At 38.4% G+C, this 27,457-nt stretch overlaps 4 protein-coding genes across 4 annotated transcripts in view; 3 read left to right on the forward strand and 1 right to left on the reverse strand.

Moving 5' to 3' along the window:
* Positions 1–29: 29 nt before the first annotated feature.
* gmfb (glia maturation factor, beta) lies at positions 30–8,047 on the reverse strand. Its single transcript, XM_034197687.1, has 7 exons — positions 7,941–8,047; positions 5,799–5,895; positions 5,034–5,083; positions 4,845–4,894; positions 3,681–3,763; positions 3,508–3,581; positions 30–3,040 (listed from the first exon to the last, which is right to left on the reverse strand). The coding sequence occupies exons 1-7, from the start codon at positions 7,941–7,943 to the stop codon at positions 2,969–2,971; spliced, it is 429 nt and encodes a 142-aa protein (XP_034053578.1). The 5' UTR covers positions 7,944–8,047; the 3' UTR covers positions 30–2,968.
* Positions 8,048–8,910: 863 nt separating this feature from the next.
* Positions 8,911–18,283, forward strand: lgals3a (lectin, galactoside binding soluble 3a). The gene is given in 7 exon segments (XM_034197988.1): positions 8,911–9,098; positions 11,691–11,708; positions 12,086–12,821; positions 12,824–12,879; positions 14,382–14,470; positions 15,680–15,836; positions 16,992–18,283. Coding segments are annotated over 6 exon segments (1,209 nt in total). The 5' UTR covers positions 8,911–9,098; positions 11,691–11,693; the 3' UTR covers positions 17,148–18,283.
* A 603-nt stretch (positions 18,284–18,886) lies between these two features.
* On the forward strand, positions 18,887–25,149 carry synj2bp (synaptojanin 2 binding protein). Its single transcript, XM_034197807.1, has 4 exons — positions 18,887–19,072; positions 20,615–20,751; positions 21,699–21,794; positions 23,802–25,149. Exons 1-4 carry the CDS (start codon positions 19,015–19,017, stop codon positions 23,940–23,942), a joined length of 432 nt encoding a protein of 143 aa, XP_034053698.1. The 5' UTR covers positions 18,887–19,014; the 3' UTR covers positions 23,943–25,149.
* A 359-nt stretch (positions 25,150–25,508) lies between these two features.
* The window catches only part of LOC117533830 (deubiquitinase DESI2), a 10,323-nt gene continuing 8,374 nt past the window's right edge, over positions 25,509–27,457 (forward strand). Inside the window, exon 1 of the mRNA XM_034197797.1 lies at positions 25,509–26,376. Coding sequence (XP_034053688.1) covers positions 26,338–26,376 — 39 coding nt within the window. The 5' untranslated portion in view covers positions 25,509–26,337. The remainder of the gene's footprint in view (positions 26,377–27,457) is intronic.

Here is a 27,457-nt window from a genome sequence, read left to right on the forward strand (position 1 = left end):
CACACAACAGTCTCCAGAAAACAGAGGGGTAAACATCACTGTCATTTTATTTGGACAGCAGGACAATAGACACTTTATAAAGTATGGGAAATACAAATATGTCAAGTTTCACTGATGCCATGAGGCAGCTGGTAATGATACATCTCAGGTGTGTTTTTTTATTACAAAAGGAAAGAAAAATAAGTAAGCATTTCATCAGAGAACAACACTTTGGAAATACTGTTAAAAATACAACAGATCAGCACAGAGGAGGGAAGCCAGCTATAGATCCACAGGACAAAACCAAAAAGACCATACATTAAAAAATGTAGTTAAATGTGATTTAATTAAGTCTACTTCAACCCATTGCTGTGAAAATATGCTCGTAAATATTCCAAGAACAGCTGAGACCAGATGTTTGAGATGCAGGTGTTCCCCCCTTTTTTTAGGAATTGATATGCAAATAAATTCAGTCTTATAAAATTATCATAATCATTTAAATTGCATGTAACAGAGCAGCATGTATGAGTGAATTTTCTTTCAAGCCTTTCACATTAAAAGCATGCACCTCTTTTACAGTAGCTCTCCACATTTCAAAGAGTTTCGTTAACAGCAGAAAAGGTTTTTATATTCACATTGAAATCAGCAGATTGCACATTTCAAATAAAATATAAAGGGGTTTGCAGGTTGTAGTGTCATAAAACGTTATCTTCCTTTAAAGGATGTTGTATAACTTCAGCTCGACTACAGAAACTAACTGTCTGCTACAGCAGCCAGATACTAACTCTAATGACTGACTAATATTGAGCTGACAGTGTAAATCTAAGCTTTGATGGCATCAGTAAACAGCAGATAAAATAACAGCTACACTCCATTGTTCCCGATGGATTACCAGGTCAAATATTACACGTCAATAGATAATTCACATGAAGGTTTGTGTGATTGTGCGTACATATCATTAAGTCAAATCTCTACCGAAATTATCCCAGCAAAGCTTTTCCCATAACCTTCTACTCCTCCCTTCTAAAACATATTTAGTTTTTGGCCTTTTTAAATCGACGTATTTAGGACGACACCTAAAATCAAGGAAAGGCCTTGTTATGGTCGACTTAGCAGTATCACTGTAATTGATGTAGGGATACATTTGTGCTAATTATTGTCTGTATACATCTTGATAACGGAAGTTTCTCTCACATAAAACCACCAGAAATATACAGTTGTGTTAAGTACATTTCATGTCGCTTCAACTATCTGGGTTTAGTCTTCCTGCTGTTAATAGATGCATTTAAGTGTGTTTAAAATGCTGCTTCAGAAACTGACATACAATAGTCCAAAACATAAAATACAGTCCATAAATGTTTGGAAAGTGACACGATTTATGTTGCTTTTAATCCAGCGCATTCACTTTGAAATGTGTTCAAGCTAGAAAATTAAAAAAGGTAATTTCAGTCTTTGTTTATTTAGCTAATTTTTTGTCATTTCACAGATTATTTTATCGTTGTTTAATGCTTCAACACTCGAGGAGCTTTTGCATGAGTCTTTGTGGAGTTTAAGCAATCTTGTAATTCAATGTAGTCAACAAAATCGTTAAATACGAATGTACTGCTTCTGTAAAAATACTTAAGAGACAGGACTGTAAATATTAGATTTTGGCGCAGAATAGGAGCTGCTGGGTTCATTCAGAAACAGAAATATCAGCCGTCACAAAGCTTTATTGGTCAAACCCTGTTGGGAAATGTAAATGTCCCCGATGCCGTCCTTTACCTACAATATCTAAATATGAAGGAGTCACAGCCATCATTGTCAACGCTGTGCTAAGAGATCAAAATCACATCAGGATGAGAAACAACATTCAGAAACACCAATAACGGTAATAACTATGATGCACAATATCAGCTAACAATCTGTGTGTGTGTGTGTGTGTGTGTGTGTGTGTGTGTGTGTGTGTGTGTGTGTGTGTGTGTGTGTGTGTGTGACATAGACAGAGGTTTGTTGTGTGTATACATTGTTCAATCTGGAATGCTTTAGTGGAAATGTTTTTTTAGGAGTGAGAAATATGCAGGTCAAAGGCAGATTACAGCTTTACCCATAATGCATCATGTTTTCTCTCTAAACAGAAGATCTGCAGTGTGATGAGCACCACGCGATAACACAGAAGGAGGTAAAACACATAACACACACGTTTTAGGAATGCTCTTAGAGTTATGGGACAGTTAGGGGGGGGGGGGGGGGGGGGATTTACAATTATTTTCAAAATCAATTAACCTGCAGATTATTCTGTAGATTAATGTTGAGTGTATAAAATATCAGAAAAATGTCCATCCCAGTTTCTCAAAGTCTGAGGTGATGTTTTGTTTTTTAATTTAATGATATAAAAATAAGAAAAGCAGCAAATCTCCATGTTTGAGAGGTCGCCTGTTACTCCACGAATAGTCGGTTATTAGTCGACTAATCGTTGCAGCTTTATAAAGTTTGTTACAATTGAAATGCCCTTAAATCAATTCTGAAGGTGAGACCGACTCAAAACTCTATTATCTATGTTATCTTCTCGCAGGAAGTGTGTTTGTTACATTATATAACCCTAAATACACCAGAAAAAGAAAAAGAATCCAAAAGAGAGAAACGCTGTGAGTAAACGACTGGAAGAAAGTAAATCTGTTGTTATAATGCCTTTCTCCTGAATGTCATGAGGGCGGATGATAGGGATTCATTTCAGAACTTTTAGGAGCTATTGGAGTGTTAATTTAATACAGACACATAACTGGCACATGGAGAGATTGTATGAAAAGCGAAGCAGACCTGCGTCAAATAGTGTTTTCAGTTTGAGAGGATTAGTTGGAGTCAAACTGAATTGTAGTGTGCCGTAAACTGTAAAACTGAAGGCAGACAGTATTTGAATCAGGTCTGGTGCAGAGGAGGAGACATTAACTGTTTTCTCCTCCAGAGGTTGTGCGTCATCCTCACATCCACGAACACCGGTGAGAGGAGTTTAGCCGAAGAAGCCGAGTTTCTCTCTGAGCCATTCCTCCGTCAGGTCCTCTGTGTTCCTGATCTCAAACACCTGGGGGAAAAAACATTGAAAGAAACATTATAAAATGTATTTAACACAATAAGGGAGAAGTAGGAAGGCGTATCTGGGTCATTATACGTTACATTTATGAGAAAAACACTTAATTGTATGACATTAAAGTCAGAAATGTACAAGAAATAACAGGACTTTTCTCTGAGCTTGTCAAGTCATACATTTCAAATATTCTCTGGGATGAAAGTGGTAAAAAAAAAAATCACATTTATGACAAAAAAATAACATTTGATTCAATTAAAGTTAACATATTCAAGGGGAAGTATCACACATTTTCTCTGAGATTAGAAAGTAATACATTTTAAATATTCCCTGGGATTTAAGTGATAAATGTACAAGAAAAAAGCAACACATTTATGAGAAAAAAACCTAAAATACTATAAAGATTAGGTCCCAAATACAAAGGTACTTATGATTGAGCACCACAGTCGAGGCAGCTCACTCACCTTGGTCAGCTCCACAGTCTGCACCAGTTTGTTCAAGCTTCCCGCGTACATCATCTGCTGCTCTGGTTTGCAACCTGTCCAACAAAAATACACAAACATAACCAAACATGTCCCTGATGATAGAAAATGGCAGAAAACGAAATGTTGCACTCTTTTGAAAAGTGCTTTATTACCTGCTGGGCTGGAGAAGATGAAGCAGAGAGGATAGGAGACGCGTCCGTCGTCGTGTACGTATTTATAACTGTAGACGATAAATGTTCCTCGTGCTAAGGACAGTTCACTTTGAAATTCATTGAAACAAAGAGCAGTCCAGACAGAAATAGATATGAAGAACTTAACTGTCTTCACTTAATACCTAATTAACTAAAATAACTTGTTAAGGCTTAACACACCTGGTCAATGACAACATCAAAAATCCACTTTCAAAAGTTTATTTAACGAACATAACATGTTAAAGGGGACCTATCATGCAAAATGCACTTTGTGATGTCTTGTATACATAAACATGTGTCCCCGGTGTGTCGGGGAACTCACGCAGCGTCAGAAAATAAAACCCTCTCTCTTTTCCTCCGTACCCAAATCTCTAAAAACGGGGAACAACGGAGCTGATCCAGATTTGCGTCCGATATGACGTAATATCTGAAATGTGGACCCACGGGCCAATCAGAAACGTTGCTATCAGAAACAATGCCCGACTGTTTTGGACATAATATGGTCAGTGTTTACATTAGCATCGCTAACACTCAGAGCTAACCTGTACTGGAGAGCATGTGTGTGAAGAAGCAGGAAGTAAAAAGGAACTCACCTTGTGGTATAACCGGCAAGAGAGAAAGCCTTTGAGCTCCAGACTGTTTCAGAGAGAATCCTTGATGATCCATGATATGGCGTTTCATCACGGCAGCATTTAGTTTAGACAGTAGCTGCCGGGTCCCGCATGAGCTCAGACCCCTCCTTTTATTTTTTAAAGCTTTATCCCCAAATCAGCACTTTTGAAACAGGAAGTGAAACAGAGGGATATGAGGCATGGCTAGAATGGGTGATCTGTTTGGTATTTTGAGCAAAACACTTCATAGACATGTTTTTTATATATCTGAGACCTATGCTATTGCCTAAAAATAGCATGATAGGTGACCTTTAATGTCAGTAATGAAGAGAGGAAGTTTCATGGTGATTTCATTTGGTACATTTTTGACCCTATTCACCTGTAGTGAATCGATTTTAAAATGTATTTGTACTTGATAATAAACAACAGTAGCTGCTGTGAGTGCATTAACTCCACAGACTGCAAGATAAGATTAAAAATGATTATTCAAATAAGTCACATATTGAAAGGATATCTCGGCTGTCTCTCAGGAACCTCCTCCCTCAGATCATCAGGAGAAATGTCCTTTAAAAAGAAAAAGAAAGGTGTTCATAGTACAGTCTCTCTGTTGCGTCATGTTCTGAGTAAAACTTTATCTAGATTAGCACAAAGTTTAACTTTTGAAAGCTGATGCAGAGCGATGTGTGAGAGTTTAATGGCTTACCTCGTGCTCTTCTTCAAGAATGACCAGCTGCTTGTCTTTATCGATCTTCACTGAGGGGCAACAAATAATAAATTAATGTTGAATACAAAATCAACACATAGTAAGAATTAAGCATGAAAAATAATGAAATACTAAAAGGTTGAATTAAAAAGAAACCTGGCAAAAAGAAGATATATTAAGATTTGTGTGCAGCCATCCTATTTCTGTTTGGCTTTAATCCTACTGTGTTAGTTTCCCCCCCTTACTTTGGTGTTCACGGTCAAATTGGACCGGTCCTGTTTAAACTGCTATTACATCAACACAAAAACCATTAATCATCACCACATTTCATTTAACACCCTTTCAAACTGTACATATTGTATCAGACTGCTGGTATACATGAACAACTGCAGTAAATATACAAAGAATAGATACTGAACATGTATTGCGTGTGCCAGGTGTGATTCACATGGGGGGATGGGCACATAAGGGGGGGGGGGGACACACATCTAGAGTGTGTGTGTGTGTGTTTTATCTGATCCGGATGGTTACTAACACCATGGGTGTTACAAAGTTGACTAAATCATCCAAAATGCAATGAAAGTGGTGATCAGAAATGTCATATGTTCAAATGTCTACTGTGAAGGATATCATAAAGCCTGAATGCAATCGAATGTAAAACAAAAAAGTTATGATCGATGAAAGTAGTAAATCGGTGAGATTTGACCCAAAGACAACAGGAGGGTTAAAACACATTTATAAACATGAGATATTCGCAGCACTCACTAACGATGGCGGCGTTATTCGTCTCCTTCCTGAAACGAAACTTCTTCAGCTTCTTCACCAGATCCTCGTCCACATCACACACCGCCAGTGATTCACTCTGATGGAAACAGGAAATGCACTTACAACTAAATACAATGACTGATATTATTAATAATGAGAAAAGTGCTGCAGTAATGGACACATGTTTGGTGGACCTTGTGTAAATGTTTCTGTTGTGTATATAGGATATACATATCTGTATATTGTATAATTGTATTTTTGTATTTGAGATTGTTGGAAACGTAATTTCGATCTATCTGAAAACTGAAAGATTGACACTAAAGTTCACTTTGACATTCTTTTAGGGAATCTTATCCTGAAAACCTTTTCTGCACTTGTGTTGGGATCCATTTATTTTAAACTGATGGAAATCTGTATCGCTGATAAATACCTTTTTGAACTTTGGGTTTTCATTACTTTGTTTTACAACGATAGACATTTGTATTACTGACAGATGATTTTTAAGTCTTGGGATTTGTGTTATTGTGTACTGTAGCTTCAAGTGGTTTCATGCAAATAATTGCCCGACTGTAAAGCAATACGTCAGCATCTGAATTAGCAATAGTAAAATCTTATTTACAATGTCCAATAAATCACCTCTGGCTGGAAGAGAACTCTCTGCTCCATAGTTTCTCTTAAATAAAACCACGTTGTACATTTTACACATATATAAAATGTTCGATATTTAATATTCCATATGTCATATATTTATGTATATAATATCTTGTCAAATTCAACATGTATATTTTCTATTTTCTTTTCTTGTTTATTTCTAATTTTGTTTTATTGTAAAGTGCCTTGTCTTTTATGCTGCTGCAACAAAAACATTTCCCAAATTGGGAAAAAATCATCTTATCTTATCATATTTGAACTATCTCTCTGCAGAAGTTCCAGTCTGACCCACAGGCTTTATTTAGACAGAACACACAAAACTCCAGTCTCAACAGGATTGAGTCGTCACGTTACATAACTGCAGCACAAAAAACCTAAAACTCTCTGCAGACTCCCCTCTATAATTACACCTTCCTGCACAGATGGGTGGTGGGAGTGAGGATTTCACTGAGCTCACACAGATCTCTGCAGATTAAACAGGAGAGTCTGTGGCTGGGAGAGGGAGAGGAGAAGCAGGAAGAGGGAAAGCAGGATGCATGCACGAGCAGATGATGGGGCAGGACAGTCAAAGCAGGAGGTGGCCACAGGTTCACTTCTGGTGTACATTCCTGCAGCCACACTGACAGCTAGCTCACTGCTATCAGCTAATTCAGCCCGGAAATAAGACTATTCTGTTCATTTAAAGCATTTCATGTGTAAAAGTTAGACACATCTTTTGCTCTGAAGAATGTCGAGCTGTTATGATATGTAGTCAGAAACATAACTCATCATGATAAGAGATCTAGTGTTGAGAAAGCTCTCCGAACCCAGACGTGTTGAAACCTATGGTTGAAACCAGGTTGAAACACAGAAACAGCTTCGACAAACTAACCAGGTTTAGCTACATAACTACAGGAAGCACTTCAAAATAAAAACATTCATGTCTGATGCGATAATACATTGTTTTGTTTGATGGTAAACTTAAAAAGTAAACCAGTTTATTAAGTAGGAGTTGTTTACTGATATATATAGCACAACTAGATTAATTAATTTGTATGTATATTGCATATTATTTTGTATTCTTAATATTGTAAATCACATTATAATATGTATTTGTGATAATTACTTCACTTTTTTTTTACAGTATTCAAAAAGGTATATATATATTGCTGTTTTACGTATTAAATTGTACTTAAGATTTTCTTTATCAAATGGTGTTATTTGCTCTAATTGGTTGGTTCATGATTTTCCTCAATGTTTCTTCGTAGTTTTATTTTGAAATCCATAACCGGAAGCGCACCCTTTGTATTATGGCTAGCTTCGCGCTGATACAATGGACGGAGGGTGGAACTCATGCTAGGCTAACAGGCTAGCGCTAGTCAATCTGCCAAACCTCACTTTTTCCTCAATAACCCCCAGAACTTTGCATTAATTAAAAACACACTATTAAGGGGTGGTAAACCAGAAGGGGAAATAACCTCATATACCTCGGAACAATAAGGAATAACTTACCATTATTGTAGCGTTAAAGAGAAATCCCTGATTCTGCAGCTGCTCTGAATGGTCGAGACGCTTTCAATGTTTTTTTTTTAACTTCACATCATCTTGTGACTGGTTTGACCAATCAGAAACAAGCACCCCCCCCCCCCCTTTAAAACTTGGTCATAAACCTCTGCTCATACTTTATTATTACACACTGTGCTGTAGACATTTTTTACAAGGGGATTATATATAAACTTAATTTAAAAGTACATTATTTAAAATTAAGCTATCCAACACAATGAGGTAAAAAAAGTACTCAGATCTTGTACTTAAGTAAAAGTAGAAGTACTCAGATCTTGTACTTGAGTAAAAGTAGAAGTACCAGAGAATACTCTGTTGCAGTAAAAGTCCTGCGTTCATATTACTCAAGTAAAAGTAGAAAAGTATTAGCATCAAAATATAGTTAAAGTACCAAAAGTAAAAGTAGTCATTGTGCAGATTGGTCCCTTTCACAATAATATATATGATGTGTTTTATAATGATTGATCATGAAAGTGTTCTCAAAGCTGGTAAAGGTGCAGCTAGTTTGAATGACTTTGTATACTGCAGGGTAGCTGGTGGATTTACTCCAGGTGGAACTAAAGTCTGATTTAACACTTGATTAGATTTACCATCATTCATCCATGTAAAGTAACTAAAGGTATTAAATACATGTAGTGGAGTAAAATTACACCATTTACCTCTGAACTGTAGTGGAGTATAAGTACACAGTAGCATAACATGGAAATACTCAAGTAAAGTACAAGTACCTCCAAATTGTACTTAAGTACAGTACTTGAGTAAATGTACTTAGTTACCCAACACCAGTGAAAGAAACATCAAATAATCGTATGTTTTTTTTAAATGTATTTTTTACTTTTGAATAATTAAATGTTAATTAAATGTATTTAATTTGTTGGGGTGTGTACATTATCTGCGTGTGCTCGGGAACGCGCCCAGCCATCAGAATACGTCATCACCGTGTGCGCGCTTCCTGCTCCAGAGTTGTAGTTGTGAGAGCAGAGCTGACGTTAGCTTGTAGTTTTCTGCCTCGGGAGGCTAAATTAGCAGGCTAACTGAGTCCCAACAGCTGCACTAATCCTCCCTGTTTACCCACACAGCACCTGAGAGGAGTCCATCTTCTGAGAGGTAACATTAAATATCAGTTTTTACTCTCTTTTAACACAGAGGACCTAACATAACACACAAGCTAACAGCTAGCTGCTAACAGCTAATAGCCAACTATCTGTTAACTGGATCATTTAAAAACATGCAGCTAAAGTCAGTCTGTGTAACTTCTCATAATGATATTTAAGTTGAGTGAATGTATTTCGGCTGTGTCCAAATGTGTTTATTTGGTCAGCAGGCGGGGATGGAAACACTTAGTCAGCCTGAGACCAGCCCTGCTGACAGCTTTGAAACTCCCAAAAAAACACAACGCACTTTGGATTATGTGTTTTTTTAGAAATATGCTTATAAATCTTAATGTTGTGGCATATGATTGTTTTATTTACTACTTGTTTTTGGTATTGTGTTCTTATTGGCTGTCTTATTGTTATTGTTTCATGTTTTAGTTTTGTTCATATTTGGGTTTTTTGGTGCTTAATTTAATTAAGGCATCTTTGAAAATAAGGCCCCAACATTTAATGTGTTTAAGCAGCTAAGAAATAGCTTCACATCACAAATCAAAAGTGCTTAGTCTAAGTATTATCTGTCAGTTACCACAAAGAACCTGAATAATCCTAGAACATTTTGGAAAGCCATAAAATCGTTATCCACTGGTGAAATCCGTAATGAGCTACCTCCTGGCATTACCACAGCATCTGGCACTATATCGGACAGGGCCACTATGTTAAATTGTTTTAATGAGCATTTTGTGTCCTGTGGCTCTCTGTTTGATTCTGTTACTAACTCTGTTACTGTGAACACCACAGTCTGTGACTCTGAACAATGTGGTCTGGAAAACCCTTTCAGTTTTTCTCTTGAAGCCGTTCATGAAGCCTTATCCAAGTTAGGTCCTAAGAAACCGGCTGGTCCGGACAACGTAGAACATTTCTTTTTAAAGATAGCTGCAGATTTTATTGCTCTTCCTCTCACTACTCTTTTTAACCTCTCCCTCAGCACGAACACAATTCCAAAAGTATAGAAATTAGCGTATGTCCTGCCTCTACTAAAAGGTGGGGAGACCACTATATTAAATAATTATAGGCCAATCTCTAAATGATCAGTTCTGGCCAAGGTTCTTGAAAGCCTATTGAGTGAACAGGTAAAGGTGTTTTTATGTAAAAATGACATCCTGTCTAAACATCAGTCAGGTTTCAGAAAGCAACACAGCACCATCACTGCCACAATGAAAGTGGTGAATGATATTGCTAATATCTTAGACAAAAAGCAGAGTTGTGCAGCTCTATTTATTGACCTTTCCAAAGCGTTCGATACTGTCGATCATATCTTGAAGCAGAGGCTACTCAGTATCGGCATATCCAGCCATGCAGTGGGTTGGTTTCGTGAACTACCTCTCTGAAAGGTCCCAATGTGTTCACTTTGATGGGCTGTCTTCTGAGTGGTTAAACATCCCTAATGGTGTTCCTCAAGGTTCTGTTTTAGGTCCACTTTTATTCTCTATATATATCAACAGTTTAGGTGAAAATGTGGATGGAGCAACTTTTAAATTTGTATGCGGATGATACCGTGATGTTCTGTGCAGGTCCCTCCATTCAGGAGGCTGGTGTTAAATTACAGGCTGTTTTTAACATTATTCAGACTCAGCTCGCTGAACTTAAGCTTCTTTTAAATGTTGATAAAACCAAGGTAATGCTATTTTCAAAAGCCAAAAAGACACCAGAGACCGCTTTGGATATTGTTACTATGCAAGGACAAGTACTCGAAGTGGTTGGCTGTTATACCTAGGTATCTGGCTTGATGATTGCCTCTCTTTTAAACTTCAGGTCAATAATCTGCTTAAAAAGCTGAGGGGGAAGCTAGGTTTCTTTTTCAGAAACAAGTCCTGATTCTCGCTTGAGGCCAGGAAAAGGCTCTGTGACCTTTTACCTGTGCTGGACTATGGTGATCTGATCTATATGAATGCACCTGCCCATTACCTGAACAAGTTAGATGCCGCCTATCACAGTGCGCTGAGATTTGTTACTAACTGTAAAGCACTTACTCATCACTGTACCCTGTATGCCAGGGCAGGTTTGACTTCACTCACTGTACGGAGGCTCAGTCATTGGTACATGTTTATCTATAAAGCCATGTTGGGTAAACTCCCATCTTACATCCGCTCTCTGATCTCACAGAGAGTGGCAAGTAGCTATTGCTTGAGATCCATGTGCCAAGTGCTAGGACTGTTTTAGGCACTACAGCTTTTATGTGCGCTGCTCCTCTAGCTTGGAACAGTCTGCAAACAAAATTGAAACTGAGCATTTTGGTTCCCTTGCATCATTTTAAAGCTCGGCTGGATGAAATGTTATTTGATACCTGTCATTGTGAATAGGTTTCTAATTTGTACCCCTGTAATTATGTTGTATGATGTCCTTTTTGTTTGCTGTGGTTTTTATGTGTAACCAACGTGATGCAGGTCTCCCTTGAAAGAGATCGTTGATCTCAATGGGATTTTCACCTGGTTAAATAAAGGCTACAAACAAACAAGAAGTAATCAAAGGTTTTATTTAATTGCAATTGGTTGTGACAACGTGCTCATATAACTAATGAAAGTTTCCATCTTGTGTTTTCTTTTAGATCATGGCAGATTTCTCGGTGAGTTTAAAGGATTGAACTGTTTAAATGGTTTCACCTTCCTTTATTGTAAACGTAGTAAAGCTGTAATGGTTAGTGTATCCAGAGGAAAATAAATAACTATTTCTATGATCGGTTAATCTAAGTAATTTATAAATGTCAGTCAATGCTGTTTTAAGTTTCTGAAATCTGGAGATTTCCTGCTTTTCTCTTCTATATATTCTAGAAAAGTTCATATCTGTACCTAGGTCAGTCTTACCTTTTAGGTTTTGTACTTGTAAAACAATACATTATAAAGATGTATTTTTCTGACATGTAGACAACACAATTAATGGATTCATTTAGAAAAGAATCCCCATCTTAAATAATCAAGAGTCACTGTCACTTTCTCTCTCCAGCTGACCGACGCGTTAGGAGACGACACTCCGAGCAAAGTCAAGAACATGGGGAACACCAACCCGTCGGCTCCGGCAGGGAACCAACAACCTCCTGCTAACCCGGGGTGGCCCGGCTCGGCCCCCGGAGCCCCCACCCAGCCCTCTGCCCCAGGGGGTTATCCCGCTGGATCCTCTGGTCCAGGGGGTTATCCTGCTGGAGCTCCAGGTCCAGGGGGATACCCTGCTGGATCCTCCGGGCCGGGGGCCCCGGGGCAGTTCCCATATCAGTCTGGTGGCCCCGGAGCACCAGGGCAGTACCCGGGACCCCCTTCTGCCCCTGGAGGCTTCCACCCCGGGCCTGGGATCCCCGGACAGTACCCCCCTGCACCTGGAGCTCCAGGACAGTTCCCTTCTAGCCCTGGAGCCCCAGGCCAGTTTCCCGGGCAGTTCCCCCCTCAGTACCCCGGGCATTATCCCCCTGAAGGAGCTCCAGGACAGCTCCCCGGAGGCCCTGCCCCTTACCCAGCCGGACCCTTTCCCTCTGGCCCCGGAGCCCCCCCTGGTCCATATCAAAATCTGCCTGCTTATCCTGGATGTCAGCCCGGAGGAAACGGGATGTACGGGCCGGGGGGTCCGGGTGCATTCCCCCCCGCAGCCGGCCCTGGAGCTTTCCCAGGATTCCCTGCTGGAGGCTTCCCTCCCATGCCCACCGGGTCCTGGGGCCCCCCCGCAGCCGGAGGATACCCTGCGGCCCCCGGCCCCTTCGGCCCGGACCCATGGGTCCATACGGGGGTCCACCCGCTCCAGGAGGCATGGTGAGTCTCTCTCTATTCAGTAATCTGCTGCTTGCTTTCGGCTGCCTCTCTCTCTCTCATGGTTTCACTCTGCTGGAGACTCTCATGGTTTCAGGTCTTTGGGAAACTACTTCCAGCGTCACTGCCGAAAACCTTACCAGTCCCCCTGCTGTCATCTTTAGATTAGAGGTTAACCAAATAATAAAATGGCCAGTTAACCAGGCTAATACAAAGAATTATGAGATAAATGCATAATCTGATGCCTGCGCTCAGAATGCCGACTATTATTTTATTAAATATATTTCACTCAGCCACCAACTTTTTTATTTATATAAGATACAAATCTTGTATTAATGATGCTTGCTGTTAAGTGCAAGAAAGTACATCTTTTTTTTAATAAAGGTTTTTTTATTACATTTCAAATGTTTTATATAATACCATTTGAATAGACTCTGCAGGCAGATCTACTATAGATGTGTATTTAAATTCAGAAATGTGTTATTATTAATACATTTTAGTATATTATCAGTTTTAAAAAACCAGCCGCCCTGCTCTCTAGTTATCGGAATTGGTCATATATATATATTAGTTTTAAATATTTGTCTTTACTCTAGTATAAGGTTTCTTCTTGAGTATTTGAGATGGTGTGTGCTGGTGGAAGAAGAACGTTATTTTCCCGTCTTGTTGGGATTTACTTTGGGATTATATATTTTCAGTGAGGCTGCATTCCAACTGCTTCTTCTACATCTTGGGCTGTGCTGGGGTGCAAAGCAAATACATGAAGCAGAATCAATAAATATTCAAGCATAGTTATCAAAACATTTATTCTTGTCTTTCAGCCCAGATATAATCCACCGTATAATTGAAAGCAATGAACTCAAGTTTTCAGTCGGACACGGACGTCATCTCCAGAATCAACGAAATGTGGATACTCACACAAAAAGCAGATACATTCAGTCTGCCAACGTATTGTTTGAATTAAGTGCAATATGATTTACTTTTACACAGAAACTCATATCAATGTTTTGTATTCTCTTATAAAATCACAGTTTTGATTAAATGTATTTTCCACTCTTCCTTGTAACTTTTGTACATGGTTATAATTCACAAGTCTTTTTTTTGTGTGTCATTTTGTTCACTTGTTGCAGTAAAGTACTTTATGACCTTTTCTTGTCTAGTCATTATGGATGACGTCAGAGTTTTGAACTAAGTGGAGAAGATGAATCATTTGGGTGTTTCGTACACAGGAATGTGGGCAGGGTGGAAGTCTTGAATAATGTTTAACTAAACATACCCTCCATAGGAAGTATCTGTAAACTTAGAAGTATTCCTAAGGCTGTTTATCAGACTGAGATAACATGTGAGCAATTCTACTATCACATAACGGGATAAACACTGTTCATTTGTTTCTGTATTTTGATTAATAAAAAGTCAATCACAATTTGTCATTATGATTTATTTTACTATCTAAACAGGAATTTAAATGTATTTTGGTGATTTTTAAATGTTATTATTTCCTGCAGATGATGCCGTATGATCTTCCTCTTCACTCTGGAATATTACCACAACTCGTCATCACGATAGAAGCAGAGCCTGTTCCCGGTGCAGAAAGGTATACACACTTTAAATATGTTATTATGCTGTTCCCACTGATTTATTTGTTTATCAAATTCAAATTGCTTTATTTATTTTCAGGTTTATTTTTAATTGTGTTTTCAGAGTTTTTATTTTTTATTGTGAATAATGTCGGTACCTTTTACGTTTAATTACCTTTTATTTTTCTTTATTTTTTTGGTGTGATTTGTAGTATCACTTTCTATGATGCCCATTTCTATAATGCACTATAATCTTACTTAAAATATAATGCATTGTAGCAATATGTACGGGATGATGTGCAGCGAGGCGCTCATTCTGGGGAAAAGAACACCCGACAGGCTTGTCAGCATGAAGGTGTTCTTTTCCCCAGAATGACCAAGTCGCTGCACATCATCCCGTTTATTACATGGCCACATTCTCAGCAAAGTAACAATATGACTCCCAATATTAATTGAAATGTTTTTATTGATTTAAAATGACATGCATCTGCTAAGAAAAATTGTCCGTTGTTACCGTTTGAACTACGTAGCAACGGCAGGAACTGCTTCGATAGCGTTGTTGATTACAGATTTGAAAACATCGTTGCTTGCTTTAAAAGTAGCACAATTAATTATGTCAAACCTTGGGAAGTATCTAGATATCCCTGCCCTAAAGCCAAAGGAACTGGCAACTGAATATGTGTCGCCGTTTGATGTCTATGTCTGGACCGCTGCGTAAAAAGGAGGGTTTCTGCCCCGTTACTTCTCCGCTGTTTTCTTGTCACATTTTGAAAACGGGGCCAAACTGACCCACAAAGACTTCTTTGTGCAGATGTAAGCGTCCTTAACAACGGTCAATAAGTGCTGGACAGGTCTGTCCGTTCTGGATAACAACGGGTCACGTGTTCTGAATTGACCAATCAGAATCGAGTATTCAACTAAGCCATGTAATAAATCTAATACAATATTTATAAAGAATTCTATCTATTATTTGCGGTCATTTGTATGAAAATCGTATAGTTATAATGATATTACATGTATTAAAAAAGCTGTATGTTTAATTCTTGTGTTAAACTGCTGTGTTGGGTCTTGACTCTTTTTTAAATGGACATTTCTTTAACTTGATTGTAAGGAAGTTGCCTGAATTGATAACAGATTGTTGTTGGCAGTGAATTGAGGCTTCTCTTGAGCACAATTAAAACAATCTTTTAAAACAAGTGATCATTTTCTGATTTCACCTCCTGCAGGTTCCAGGTTGACTTCATTAAAGGTTCAGACATCGTCTTTCACTTCAATCCTCGATTTTCCGAGCAAACCATCATCAGAAACTCCAACCTGGGGGGGTGTTGGGGCCCGGAGGAGCGGGACGGACACTTCCCCTTCGGACAGGGCCGCCGCTTCGAGGTAAAGGGTTTGAAATCTCAAAACATCCAAATATACTTATATTTCGTATTATTTTTGTACATAAAATGTCAATATCACTTATTTTTCCTTTTTCTATGATACATTACAGCGTTTGGTCAAGTGAGGGACACACATCATTGACAATATAACACAATATTTTAAACTGTGTTCACTTTTGGTTTAATACCTTAAACCGCAGACGTTCACTGACTCGAATAGACAGATATCTATTATTCCTTTTATCTGCTTGTATCCTTACCTTGCTGCTACAACACTGTATATTTCCCAACTGAGGGACAGATAAAGGCTTTCTGATTCTAATAACAACACAAGTAACATGAGTTCTCGCAACTATGATAACTCTAAAATTAGTCCAACAATTATTTTCCTAATTTGAGCCATCATGAATCCAAAGTTTCCTGCTCTCCACAAATAAGAAAAATAATATTCAAAATGATTTCCTGGTCTTTTCTGATGGAGGAAAACAAATGTTTTTTGGCCACAGCTGAAGTTTAATTGACCGGACTTCTTTCTGCGGATGGATTTGACTGCAAATAGATCCGAGCATCCTTAGCAGACTGATGATTGTCCAAATTGACCAATCAGAATCTAGTATTCATCTAACCTGTGTAATCACCTGGATTGTTGTTCTCAAGCAGGGGTGTCCAAACTACGGCCCGGGGGCCATTTTGAATCGGCCCTCAGCAAATAAAAAAAGTATAATGGAATACGGCCCACAAATGACACGTGTGCTTTTCTTATATTGTACTACTTAACTAGAAATGTAAAAATATATCACACAGTATTATTCATGTGTTAATGAGACCACTTTTCAAATAAATTCAGTCAATTAAAGTTGGAAAAATGTCTTGGTTGATAAGAAAAAAGCCCAATGACTTATTTACAAGCTTGAAATACACCCTTCATATTTCTCCTTATTATATCACTCTGAGGCTTCTGTTTTAAGGGATGCGCTGCCAACACTCACGAGCATCATTCACCTACATTGGATTGATTTAGCTAACTTAGAACTGAACTTATGATGCGATATACCTCTAGTGAGTGGCCCAGACCTTCGTATATTTTTCTGTATGTGGCCCTCGTGAAAAAAGTTAGGACCCCCCTGATCTAAAGTGTATTTTCTGCCCCCTTCAGCTGAAGATCCTGGTGGACGAGGACTGCTTTAAGGTGGCGGTGGACGGCTCCCACCTGCTGGAGTTCGAGCACAGAGTGGGGGGCATGGAGGAGGTGACCCTGCTGAGGGTGCAGGGGGACATGGTGCTCTACAGCGTGGCCCCCAACATGATCTGATCCCAGAGCTGCTACACACTCGCTGCTCCGGAGACCTGCACACACCCTTCCTCTGACGGAGGGTTCATAAGATTCAGAGAAGTGCTCACCTGGCACTCGTCGTTAGGCAGATTAACGCAGGTCTACACATGTTTTTTCTTTTGCTGGATGATATTAATTTTTAGTTTTTCTGCAACTCACAATCAGATATATTTTATGACTTAACAATAGTAAAGTAGTGAATGTAAAACAGGCTGTCTAAACGGACAGTTCACTCACTTATAGTGCTATTTATCAATTTAGATTAGTTTTAGTGTGAGTGGTTGAGATCCGAGGGAATGTACGCTCCGTTATACCTTTTGGTGTTTCCCCTCTCCTGAAGTGTGGTATGGTTTGTGTGCATGTAAGATCAAAATCAGGTCTGAGTTTATCGTAGTGGTTCTCAAAGCGTTCAAAAAATAAAAAACTCAACAGCTATGCCTCTTTCCAAAAAGTCATGATTGTTAATAAATATAACCCTCAGATTATGTGAGCCGTTTCATGTGGGGATCATTTTCTTTCTAACGTGTCACTACGCAGAAAGAAGCACCCGGTTTGGTGGGTGTAGTTTCGGTCGAAAGAAAATAGTTCCTCCTGTGACTGAAATCTTCAATTCTCTGCAACTCACACTTTAACTTTCTAGATTTGGATGATAAGCACTGAAGTTAGTCGAGAAATTGTTTCTAATTTTGTCGTGAACTTTCCCTTTTAGAAATAGTAACTTGTACCTAATAAAGAAATAGCTGGACCAATAGTTTGCTGTATTTTGGATCTGGATCAGCCTTTTAATGCATGAGTGTGCCTGAAACCTTTCCCCTCTTTACATTCAGCAGGTCAATAATGAAGTTTATTCAAATATATTTATACTCTGCTTTCCTCAGTATTAATCCTCCCGAGGGTAAGGTTTTACGAATGATTGATTTCATGTTGAAGTCTTAAAAAGCGAGCCTCAAATTAATGTTGCCAAAGATAAAGGTGGAACAATATTTTTGAGATAATGTATGCTAATAAAGATAAAGGGCAACAAATAAAAAAGGACTGACTGTTTGATTCAGAGTATTGTACACTTTTCATGAGCTGCTTGCCTGTGCACTTAATAAATAATAGTTTCCCGGTTACGAATGTTTCTATACGGGTTTTATTTCTGTGCATTAGAAGAATCACACTGATGTCCTTTTTTTTGAGAATTTTGACTTTCTCTGACAATTCTGACTTTTTTTGTATAGATTTGGACTATTTTCAGAATTCTGACCTTAAACATTTATGAATTATTTTTTCAATTCTGACATTCTTATTTTAGAATTCAGACTTTTTTTCAGAATTCAGACTTTTTTTTAGAAGTCTTTTAGAATTGATCACTTTTCAGAAATCTGACTTTTTAGATCTTGACTTTTTTCAGCTTTCTGACTTTTGGGGGGGATTTATGACTTTTTTCAGAATCTGATGTTTTTTCAGAACGCTGACTTTTTTTAAGACTTCAGACATTTTCAGAATTATTTTAGAATTTTGACTTTTTTAATTTTTTATTATGACTATTGTAGAATTTAGGCGTTTTTTTCAGAACTTTTTAGAATTTTTAATTTGTACTCTTTATCATATTTCTACTCTTACTCAAGTAGAGGATCTGGGTATCTCTTCCACCTCTGGTAATATCCATTTATTGAAAGGTTTTCCTAGCAGTCCGGATTATTTTCTCATGCCTCTGTGATTCAAAGGTTCCGCCTCTGTCCGTCAGGCGGCAGCACATCCTCCGGAGGAAGAAAACGAAACTCCTCAATGAGTTCACCTTCGGATAAATAGTTTGTCCCTTCTTCTTCTTATTAAACATCTGTCTGCTATCTTTTACAACATGAACGGCTCCCTGCCATCCAACATGTTGGACATAAAGCTGAAGCGAGGCTCTGCGGGTAAGAAGACAACGGATTGAATACTCTGACGCACAGTTAGCATGTTAGCTTAGCTAAGTAGCAGCTACAAATCAACACTGTCAAACAGTGAAGCTAACGGCTAATGTGCGAATAAAACGTCATAATATGTGTTATAGTGCACTAAAACTGTTGGAGTGAGGTTGTTGAAGATAGTAAAACTATTGTGTGTTAGTTTAATTAAAGAAATAATGACTTAAGGGCTGTTTTAAAAGTAGCGGTGTTGTTGGCCTGATGCTATCTGACAGTTTATCCATTCAAAGTTTATTTAGCTTTAAGTGATCAGAGGTCAGAGGAGTACTCAGATCTTGTACTTAACTAAAAGTAGAATTGCTCAGATCTTATACTTCAGTAAAAGTAGAAGTACTCAGATCTTATACTTCAGTAAAAGTAGAAGTACTCAGATCTTGTACTTGAATAAACGTAGAAGTACCAGAGTGTAGGAATACTCTGTTACAAGTATAAGTCGTGCAATCAAAAATGTTACTCAAGTAAAAGTACACAAGTATTAGCATCAAAATATCCTTAAAGTACCCAAAGTAAAAGTATTCATCCTGCAGATTGGTCCATTTCAGAATAATATATATGATGTGTTTTATAATGATTGATCATGAAAGTGTTCTCAAAGCTGGTAAAGGTGCAGCTAGTTTGAATGACTTTGTATACTGCAGGGTAGCTGGTGGATTTACTCCAGGTGGAACTAAAGTCTGATTTAACACTTGATTATATTTCACATCATTCATCAAAATCTATAAAGTAAGTAAAGGTATTCAATAAATGTAATGGAGTAAAAGTACACCTACATTTACCTCTGAATTGTAGTGGAGTAGAAATACAAGTTCTATATATTTCTGTATCTTAGTGAGTATGTATATTGTATTGAGTATTCAATTTATTCAATTATGTAGATACTCTAGTGCAGTGGTTCTCAAATGGGGGTACGCGGACCCCTAGGGGTACGTTGGAGTACTGCAGGGGGTACGTGAGATTTATTTTATGTTAATGATTTTTATTTAAGGGGGTACATTATTGAAAAAAGTTTGAGAATCCCTGCTCTAGTGATATGTGTTCTTTCTATTGGGATTTTGTATATACTTGTTGCTCAAATTAATGTCTATTTTTATTTGTTTCTTATATCTTTTAAATATTTTTAACTTGTAAATCTAGTGTAATGCTTGACAACACGGCTACTTTGATAAAATGATTTACCAATTTTGGATAAATAAAGTATCTACCTATCTACGAAGTTGCATACAGTTGAAACACTAAAGTCATGAACAAGTATCTCAAAAGTATATTTGAGTACAGTACTTGAGTACATGTTCGTAGTTACTTTACACCACTGGCTTCAAGTGAGAGTATCAGTGAAGTTATCTCAGTATCAGTCGGTTACAGTGTTCGAGTGAAGCCTCTTGCACTTTGATCCATTGAGATAGATATCATGATTGAATCATCAACTTTTACCCAGATACACTTAAATCCTCTATCTCATGCTAATGTGTGTTTATGTTGTTGTGTTTATAGGCTTGGGATTCAATATAGTGGGGGGTATGGATCAGGAGTATGTGCTGAATGACAGTGGAATATACGTGTCCAAAATTAAAGACGATGGAGCGGCTGGTTTGGACGGACGACTCAATGAGGGGGACAAGATCCTGGCGGTGAGACACATATATATAATACTACTCGTACTACATTTTGAAAATACTCTGTTCCTAGTTAGTCATGCATTCATAATCTTACCCAAATCAAAGATCAGTTCAGTCCATCTTTATTGTCCCACTAGGGGACATTTGCACAATGTACCACAGAAAACACAAGAATAAAGATACATTTTTGTACAGTTGTATAAGATTGTTAGCACCTAATTATACTTAAAGTACCAAAAGTAAAAGTACTTCATTGCATGATATATAACCAATTATTATTATGATAATTGGTGTTTTAAAGTGTTCATCACAGCTGGTAAAGGTGGAGCTAATTTGCTGCTGGATATCTTAACCAGTAATCTGAATCTGTAAAAAGCTGTATACAGGGTTTTTACGGTCATTACGGTACCTGGAAAAGTCATGGAAATTCAAAATGCAAATTCAAGGCCCTGGAAAAGTTATGGAAAACAATATTTTTCCCATGTAAAAAAGTCATGGGAATGTAACTAAAGTTGCATCAAATATATTTTATCTAATAGCCGTAATAGTAATACTATAATGATAATAAATACTGTATAGTAATGAAACGTAAAATGGCATTTAACTGACGAGGTGTTTTGCTGGTGAGAGATTTTAGTTGCTTCAGCGTGTAGAAGCTTGTAAGCTATTTGATTTGTTTTAGATAGGCACAACATGTTTCAGATGCAGACCTTATTTTCATGTTCCATGTTAAAATAAACCATTTTCAGTGGTACCGCTGAGAAAGAGTAATTTCTTTGGTCATGGAAAATTAGGTAAAGGTCCTGGAAAATCATTGGTGAAAAAGTGTATGAACTCTGTGTATAAATAAAGATAAATGTAGTGCGGTTAAAAGTCTGGCTTGTAATGTGTAGTGGAGTAGAAGTATAAAGGAGCAGTCATTTGATAAAAGGTGATAAAGAATGCTTTTGTTTTCCTAGATAAACGGGGTGCAGCTGGAGGGTCTGACACACAAAGCCACGGTGGATCTGTTCAGGATGGCCGGAGAGGACGTGCAGCTCTTGGTTCTGAAAAGGGTGAGAATTAAGGATGTACCTTTTTTTTTTTTTTTAAATGACCTGTTTCTTTTTCTTCAGGTATTTTTCTTTGTTGTCAACAACAATAGAAAATGTGTCTTTGGCTCACACAACATAAAAGCTGCCCAAAAAAGTACAGCAAAATAACCATCATAGTAGAAATCTTACCACATTAACAAAGAAATACAAAACCTTTTATGCTCTTTGCACTTACTACAATCAATCACTTTTGACGTCATATTCCTTTATATATATATATACATATTTCTTTAACTTTGGCACAAACATCCACAAGGACACAAAAGAGGATTTGGTATAAAAAGTATTTCACATTTAAACACAATGATGATAGGATAAACCTTTTGGTGCTCCGTGACTTTTTTCTACCAACAAAATGTAAACATGTGGGTCACACTAAACTTAACGCCATTTTCACATTAGTAGACCTTCTGCAAACAACAAAGCCTGCGTGTGGCGTTTTACAAGTTCTACAATCTCTAGTTGTTCTCAGCTGTCACACCTTGATCAAATATATAAATATTAGCAGAGCAAAGAGAGGAAATGGTGTGTATAGTTACTCAAGGTAGGATGTTGTTTCAGGTGACGTTAATACTACTAATGTGTTCATTGTAATTGCCAGAAAGTGACATTTATAACGACATACAAACTAAATATTAATTTAAAAACATGATATTTTACACAATCTAACCTAACCCAACCCAACCCCTGCATCTACTACTCCCACACTCTCTCAAGGGTGGGATATTTAGGCAAGGCATATATTATATAGCACCTTTCAACACAAGGCAATTCAAAGTGCTTTACAAAAATGAAAGACATAAAGAGGGCATTTAAAAACATTCAAATGTATGTGATTTATACTTGGAAAAATGAATAAACCAAAACAGATCTTATTTTTCAAAGGGGATTCCCTCTATATCCTTAAAGGTCCCATGTCATGGCCATTTCCACTGATCATAATTCCATTGTTGAGGTCTACTAGAATAGATTTATACTGTGCAATGTTCCAAACTCACATTGGTTTCGCACACAGCATCTCTGTAAAGTATGTGTATTCAGCATTATTCACTCTCTCCACTAAACGGCTCGTTGCAGCTCTTGCCCCCCCCTCCCTGTGAGCCCAGTGTGCTCCGATTGGTCGGGACCAGTCGGGACGTTGTGAATCGCGCTGAGCTCCGTGGAGGTGTGATTTCCTTGTTTAGCGATACACAGCGAAACACAGCCAAACTCACCCTGAGCACACACAGTCACAGCCGAAGTAAAAACAATAAGTGTGGCTTGATATTGAGTAAGAAAAGGGTTGATAAACGCTGTGAGAATGGGTCTGCAGAGAGAATGGGTCTGCAGAGAGAACGGGTCTGCAGAGAGAATGGGTCTGCAGAGAGAACGGGTCTGCAGAGAGAACGGGTCTGCAGAGAGAACGGGTCTGCAGAGAGAATGGGTCTGCAGAGAGAATTTCGCCGCGATCCCAACTGTCTGTTATCAGCCTGCAGCCAGGGAGGAGAGATCAGTAGAGCTGCCTGCACTGAGTGTGTGTGTGAGGAAGTCTGTGGATTGGTCAATTTGGACCAATCAGCGGGGGCTTAACGTAACGGCTCCGCGGACGTAATGTAACGGCTCCACGGATTGGTCCATTTCGTTCCGGGGACGACATGACATCATGATGTACCCGGAAGAATCAAATGGACAGTGACGTATCTCCAACGAGGCGTTTTGGGGAGGTATTTTCTGTGTTAGAGTTTTACTCGCTACAGGGTGTACTTTGAGGGTTTTGACTCTGCACACCGTTTACATGCATAAAAACCTTCATAACACACAAGGGGACGGGTACTAACCGGAAAAGCATGACATGTCACCTTTAAGTTGGTGGGTGTTTTATGTATTTTCCACATGTTTTAAACAGGTAATAACAGGTGCATTTGTGCAGAAATCCCTCGGTGTGGTGCAGTTTTAATCCTCTTGTTTTTATATCTGTGTTTCCTGCAGCCTCCTCACTCAAACGGACCGCTGGGCTCAGGGCCCGATCCCAACGCTCCGCTCTCGGCTCTGGGGATCCTGGTTGTTTTAGCCGGAGCTGCAGCCCTCTGTGCTTTCATTTACATGCGGCAACAAAGGAGGCCCTTTTAACACAGCCTGTATAATAAATCATTTTTTAAAGATGAAAAAAACATTGCTAGAGGCCAAAGAAAAGAAAGAGGGAACAAACCATAGAAGTTTTTTTTGTTGATTAGCAGCTGTTGGACTTTCTCTATAAAGGGATGGTAGCTTCTTCACACCCTTCCCTATGTAAACGAACGTACCCTAAATAGTGATTGTAAGGAGCAGAGGAAGGAAAAGCATTCCTGCTGCCGGGCTGAGCTCAGGCAGAAACACACGGCCGCCGTACACAGAAAAAGTTTATGCAGAAAAATATAAATCCTCAAGCTTTAGGGTCAATTTACAAACAGAAAAACAAACATCTAAGTGGAAAACGCTTTACTTTCAGTTTGTTTGGGTTAAAATAGGTATGGTTTTCATCTTGCACTGTTGCTCAGAATCATGGGAGGAGTTTAAAAAAAAAGCCTGCAGCTAATGCGATGAATTGAAATGGACTTCAGTGCTTTCTACCCATTCCAATTATCATGATACAAATGAAAATCAACACCCATAATGGTGCAGGGTTGAGTCCTAAAAAACAGAAAATGCTCTATGGCACAGAGGCATAATATCAGGCGTTATTTCTTAGTAAAATCACTTTATTCTTGGTATTCAGTGAGAAAAATATAGATTATCACCAGATGTATCCTTTAATAAAGCAACATATCACCAGGTATTTTCACGTTTAGTTCATTATTATACAGTGTCACGCGGTCACTCAGGGTGAACCATCAAATCTTTATATGAGAAACAAATAATTCCTTAAGTATATATTATAAAGCGCTTTTGTAATGGAGGAACATTCTTGTGAAGGATTGACAACTTGACACTAAGTGCAGTTTGAGCCAGTTCAATGTAAAGGAGAGTTTTTTTTTTTTTAAAGATTAGTTGCTGTCAAAAATGTTTTTTTGCACTAGCCACAATCATGGAGCTCCTGCAGTAACTTCCATAGAAAAGATGAATGAGTGAATGGTCCACATTTGTAGTTTGCAGTGCAAACATCATGTGTTTGTGTCTGACTGTACGTTGCTCCTCTTTGTAAATAGATGTCATGTCGCTCTGCCGAGTGGGGTTGTGAATATGTGCATTATACCAGAAAAAAACACAGATCAGAAGCACTAATGAATAAATTATGCAAAATATTGTGATTAACATTTAAGGAACCTACTGTAATAAAATTCATGTTGAATTCATCTGTTCCAGGCTCATTTGGTGTTTTTTTTCAATTAATACACACATAATGTACCAAATAAATTATGAGATAAGCATGTTTTCTCATAATGCTAATAATAAGGCAAAATGTTAACTAAATACATGACGAAAATTGGATTTAGAACAATAGTTTTATTGGACTAATGGTAGATTTGGAGACAGCTAAATGCATAAAGTTAGCTAACGGTAGCATAATACCAGATGTCAGTTTACCTTCAAAATAAAAGTCGACGTTGTTGCGACAAAAACTCCTTTCTGAGTATAATTATATTTTACCATATTAGTAAATCTGCTTTTATTAGTATAATATATTGGAGGGATAACGTAAATTAATGTTGTAAACCTAAACTGCTTGTATACACGTTATAACGGTTAGAACAAAGTGCTTTTAGAATTCTAACGGTTTTAACGGTAGGTTCTCGTGCCTCAGAACCACACTACTGGGGTTACATCAGGCATTTTGTGTCTGGTTGACAGAAATTGTGTTTAAGTGATCAAATGTGGTCCTGTCCGTCCTGTTCACCCCCACCAGTAGCATCCCGTCTCCATCAGCTGTCGGAGGATGTTGCCTCGGAGGCAGATATGATGTAATCCCCACCAGGAGAGAGGGAGGGGGGCAGAGCTGGAGAACAGCCGCACAGCACGGATGGATCTCGGCTTAAACTTCATTTAATAATAACGGCTATTTAGAATAACGGTTAGTAACGGATCCGTGTTGGAGGAGTCATGCCGAGGAGAGGAGGCTGGATGCTGAACCCTCATCTGCCGGGAATGCTGCTATAATTAACCCGGTTCTCTCCCACCATCCTCCAGGAGAAAATGACCCGCACTCCGCCTCCATCGTCGATATCTCCCCGCCCCAGCTGTCGCCTTTTCCCGCCCGGGATGACCGTGATCCCCGCTCCTGTAGGCCCTTATCGTGGATAATTTAATCACCTCTAAAGCGTCTTTAATGATATTTTGACCTGCTGTGGTGGCTTTTATTTCGTGAATACACCTTTAACCAGAATTGGATGTAGTTTTGGGGATATTTTCCTTGCTTTATTCGCTTGTTCCAGCCACCCTGCGGGGGGAATGATCAGCCTCCATCCCTGGAAGTCCTGACAACCAGAAAACGTGGAGGAGGAGGGAGGGGGGGGGGGGGGGGTGGACTCTTCCAGTTCAGGTTTAAACCATGGCCAATGAACCTGTCATCCTCAACGTGTATAATATGGTAAGAAATCACTTTTTTATTCAGTTTTATTTACTGTTTCTGGCTCTTTGTAACCTGACACCAGCAGAGGAAGTGAATGCACCACCAGAAATAGCAGGCACCTGTTTGTTTCAGTGCACTTTCATGAGACACTGCAGGCAAAAACATGTTAATGCACTGCCCAATTCTGAGATTTCTGTGCTGGCTATTATGCTTTAATATAATGTCTTCATTCAGACTAGTGAAAAGAAAGCATCCAAAGTCCACATTCAGGAGTTTATTTTACAAACTTTGTCTGTTTGTGTCTGCAGATGTATCCAAATCCACCAAAAGTTAGCATTAGATAATGCCTCTTGCATTTCTAAATAAAGCATTTCAGAAAACAAGTAATACAAAAAATAATTCTCTTAATGTAAGTTCTAAACTGGGGAAGTTTCATGTTAATACCTGTCCATAAATACTGTCAACAGACATGCAAAGAAATCATGTTTTTAGTAATAAATTGTGTATAAATGAGTGTGTGAATGATGTGTGAGCATCAAACTCTGTAAAAAGCTTCGACATATAGAGAGGAAAGAAACTGGAGAGTTTGGTGTGTGTGTGAGTGCTATTGAAGTATCTGAAATGTTATGATTAAATGTGCAAGAGTTATGTAATGCTAACTTTAGGTGCATTTATGAGAACATCTGCAGAAACAAACATTCAAAGCTAATAAAACAAATTCCTGAATGTGGATGTTTTCTTTCAACTATATCGCTAGGAGACCAGTGCACTGAGTTTTCCCTGTAGTATCTCGCCTTAAATTGACAGATTTTTGAATATGAGTTTAGTGAGCACAGCACAGTCTCATCCATCTTCAGTGATTGGATAAAAGCCTGGCTAACTTAATGCCTCTGAAACAAGAGCTTCCCTCTGTCACTGTGCCTACTGCTCTCATGATGCACACACACATACAATAACACAAATGTGCACATAAACACACACCACGGACAAAGCTGCTCATTCAGACCTGTGCCCACTGCCTGCTCTCTCTCCCTGAACAGCCTCAGTGGAAATAAATAAGATTATGCAACCTGTGGCTGCAGAAACACAGAGTATCTTT

This window comes from Gymnodraco acuticeps, unplaced genomic scaffold, assembly GCF_902827175.1.
Source record: "Gymnodraco acuticeps unplaced genomic scaffold, fGymAcu1.1, whole genome shotgun sequence".
Taxonomy (NCBI): Eukaryota; Metazoa; Chordata; class Actinopteri; order Perciformes; family Bathydraconidae; genus Gymnodraco; species Gymnodraco acuticeps.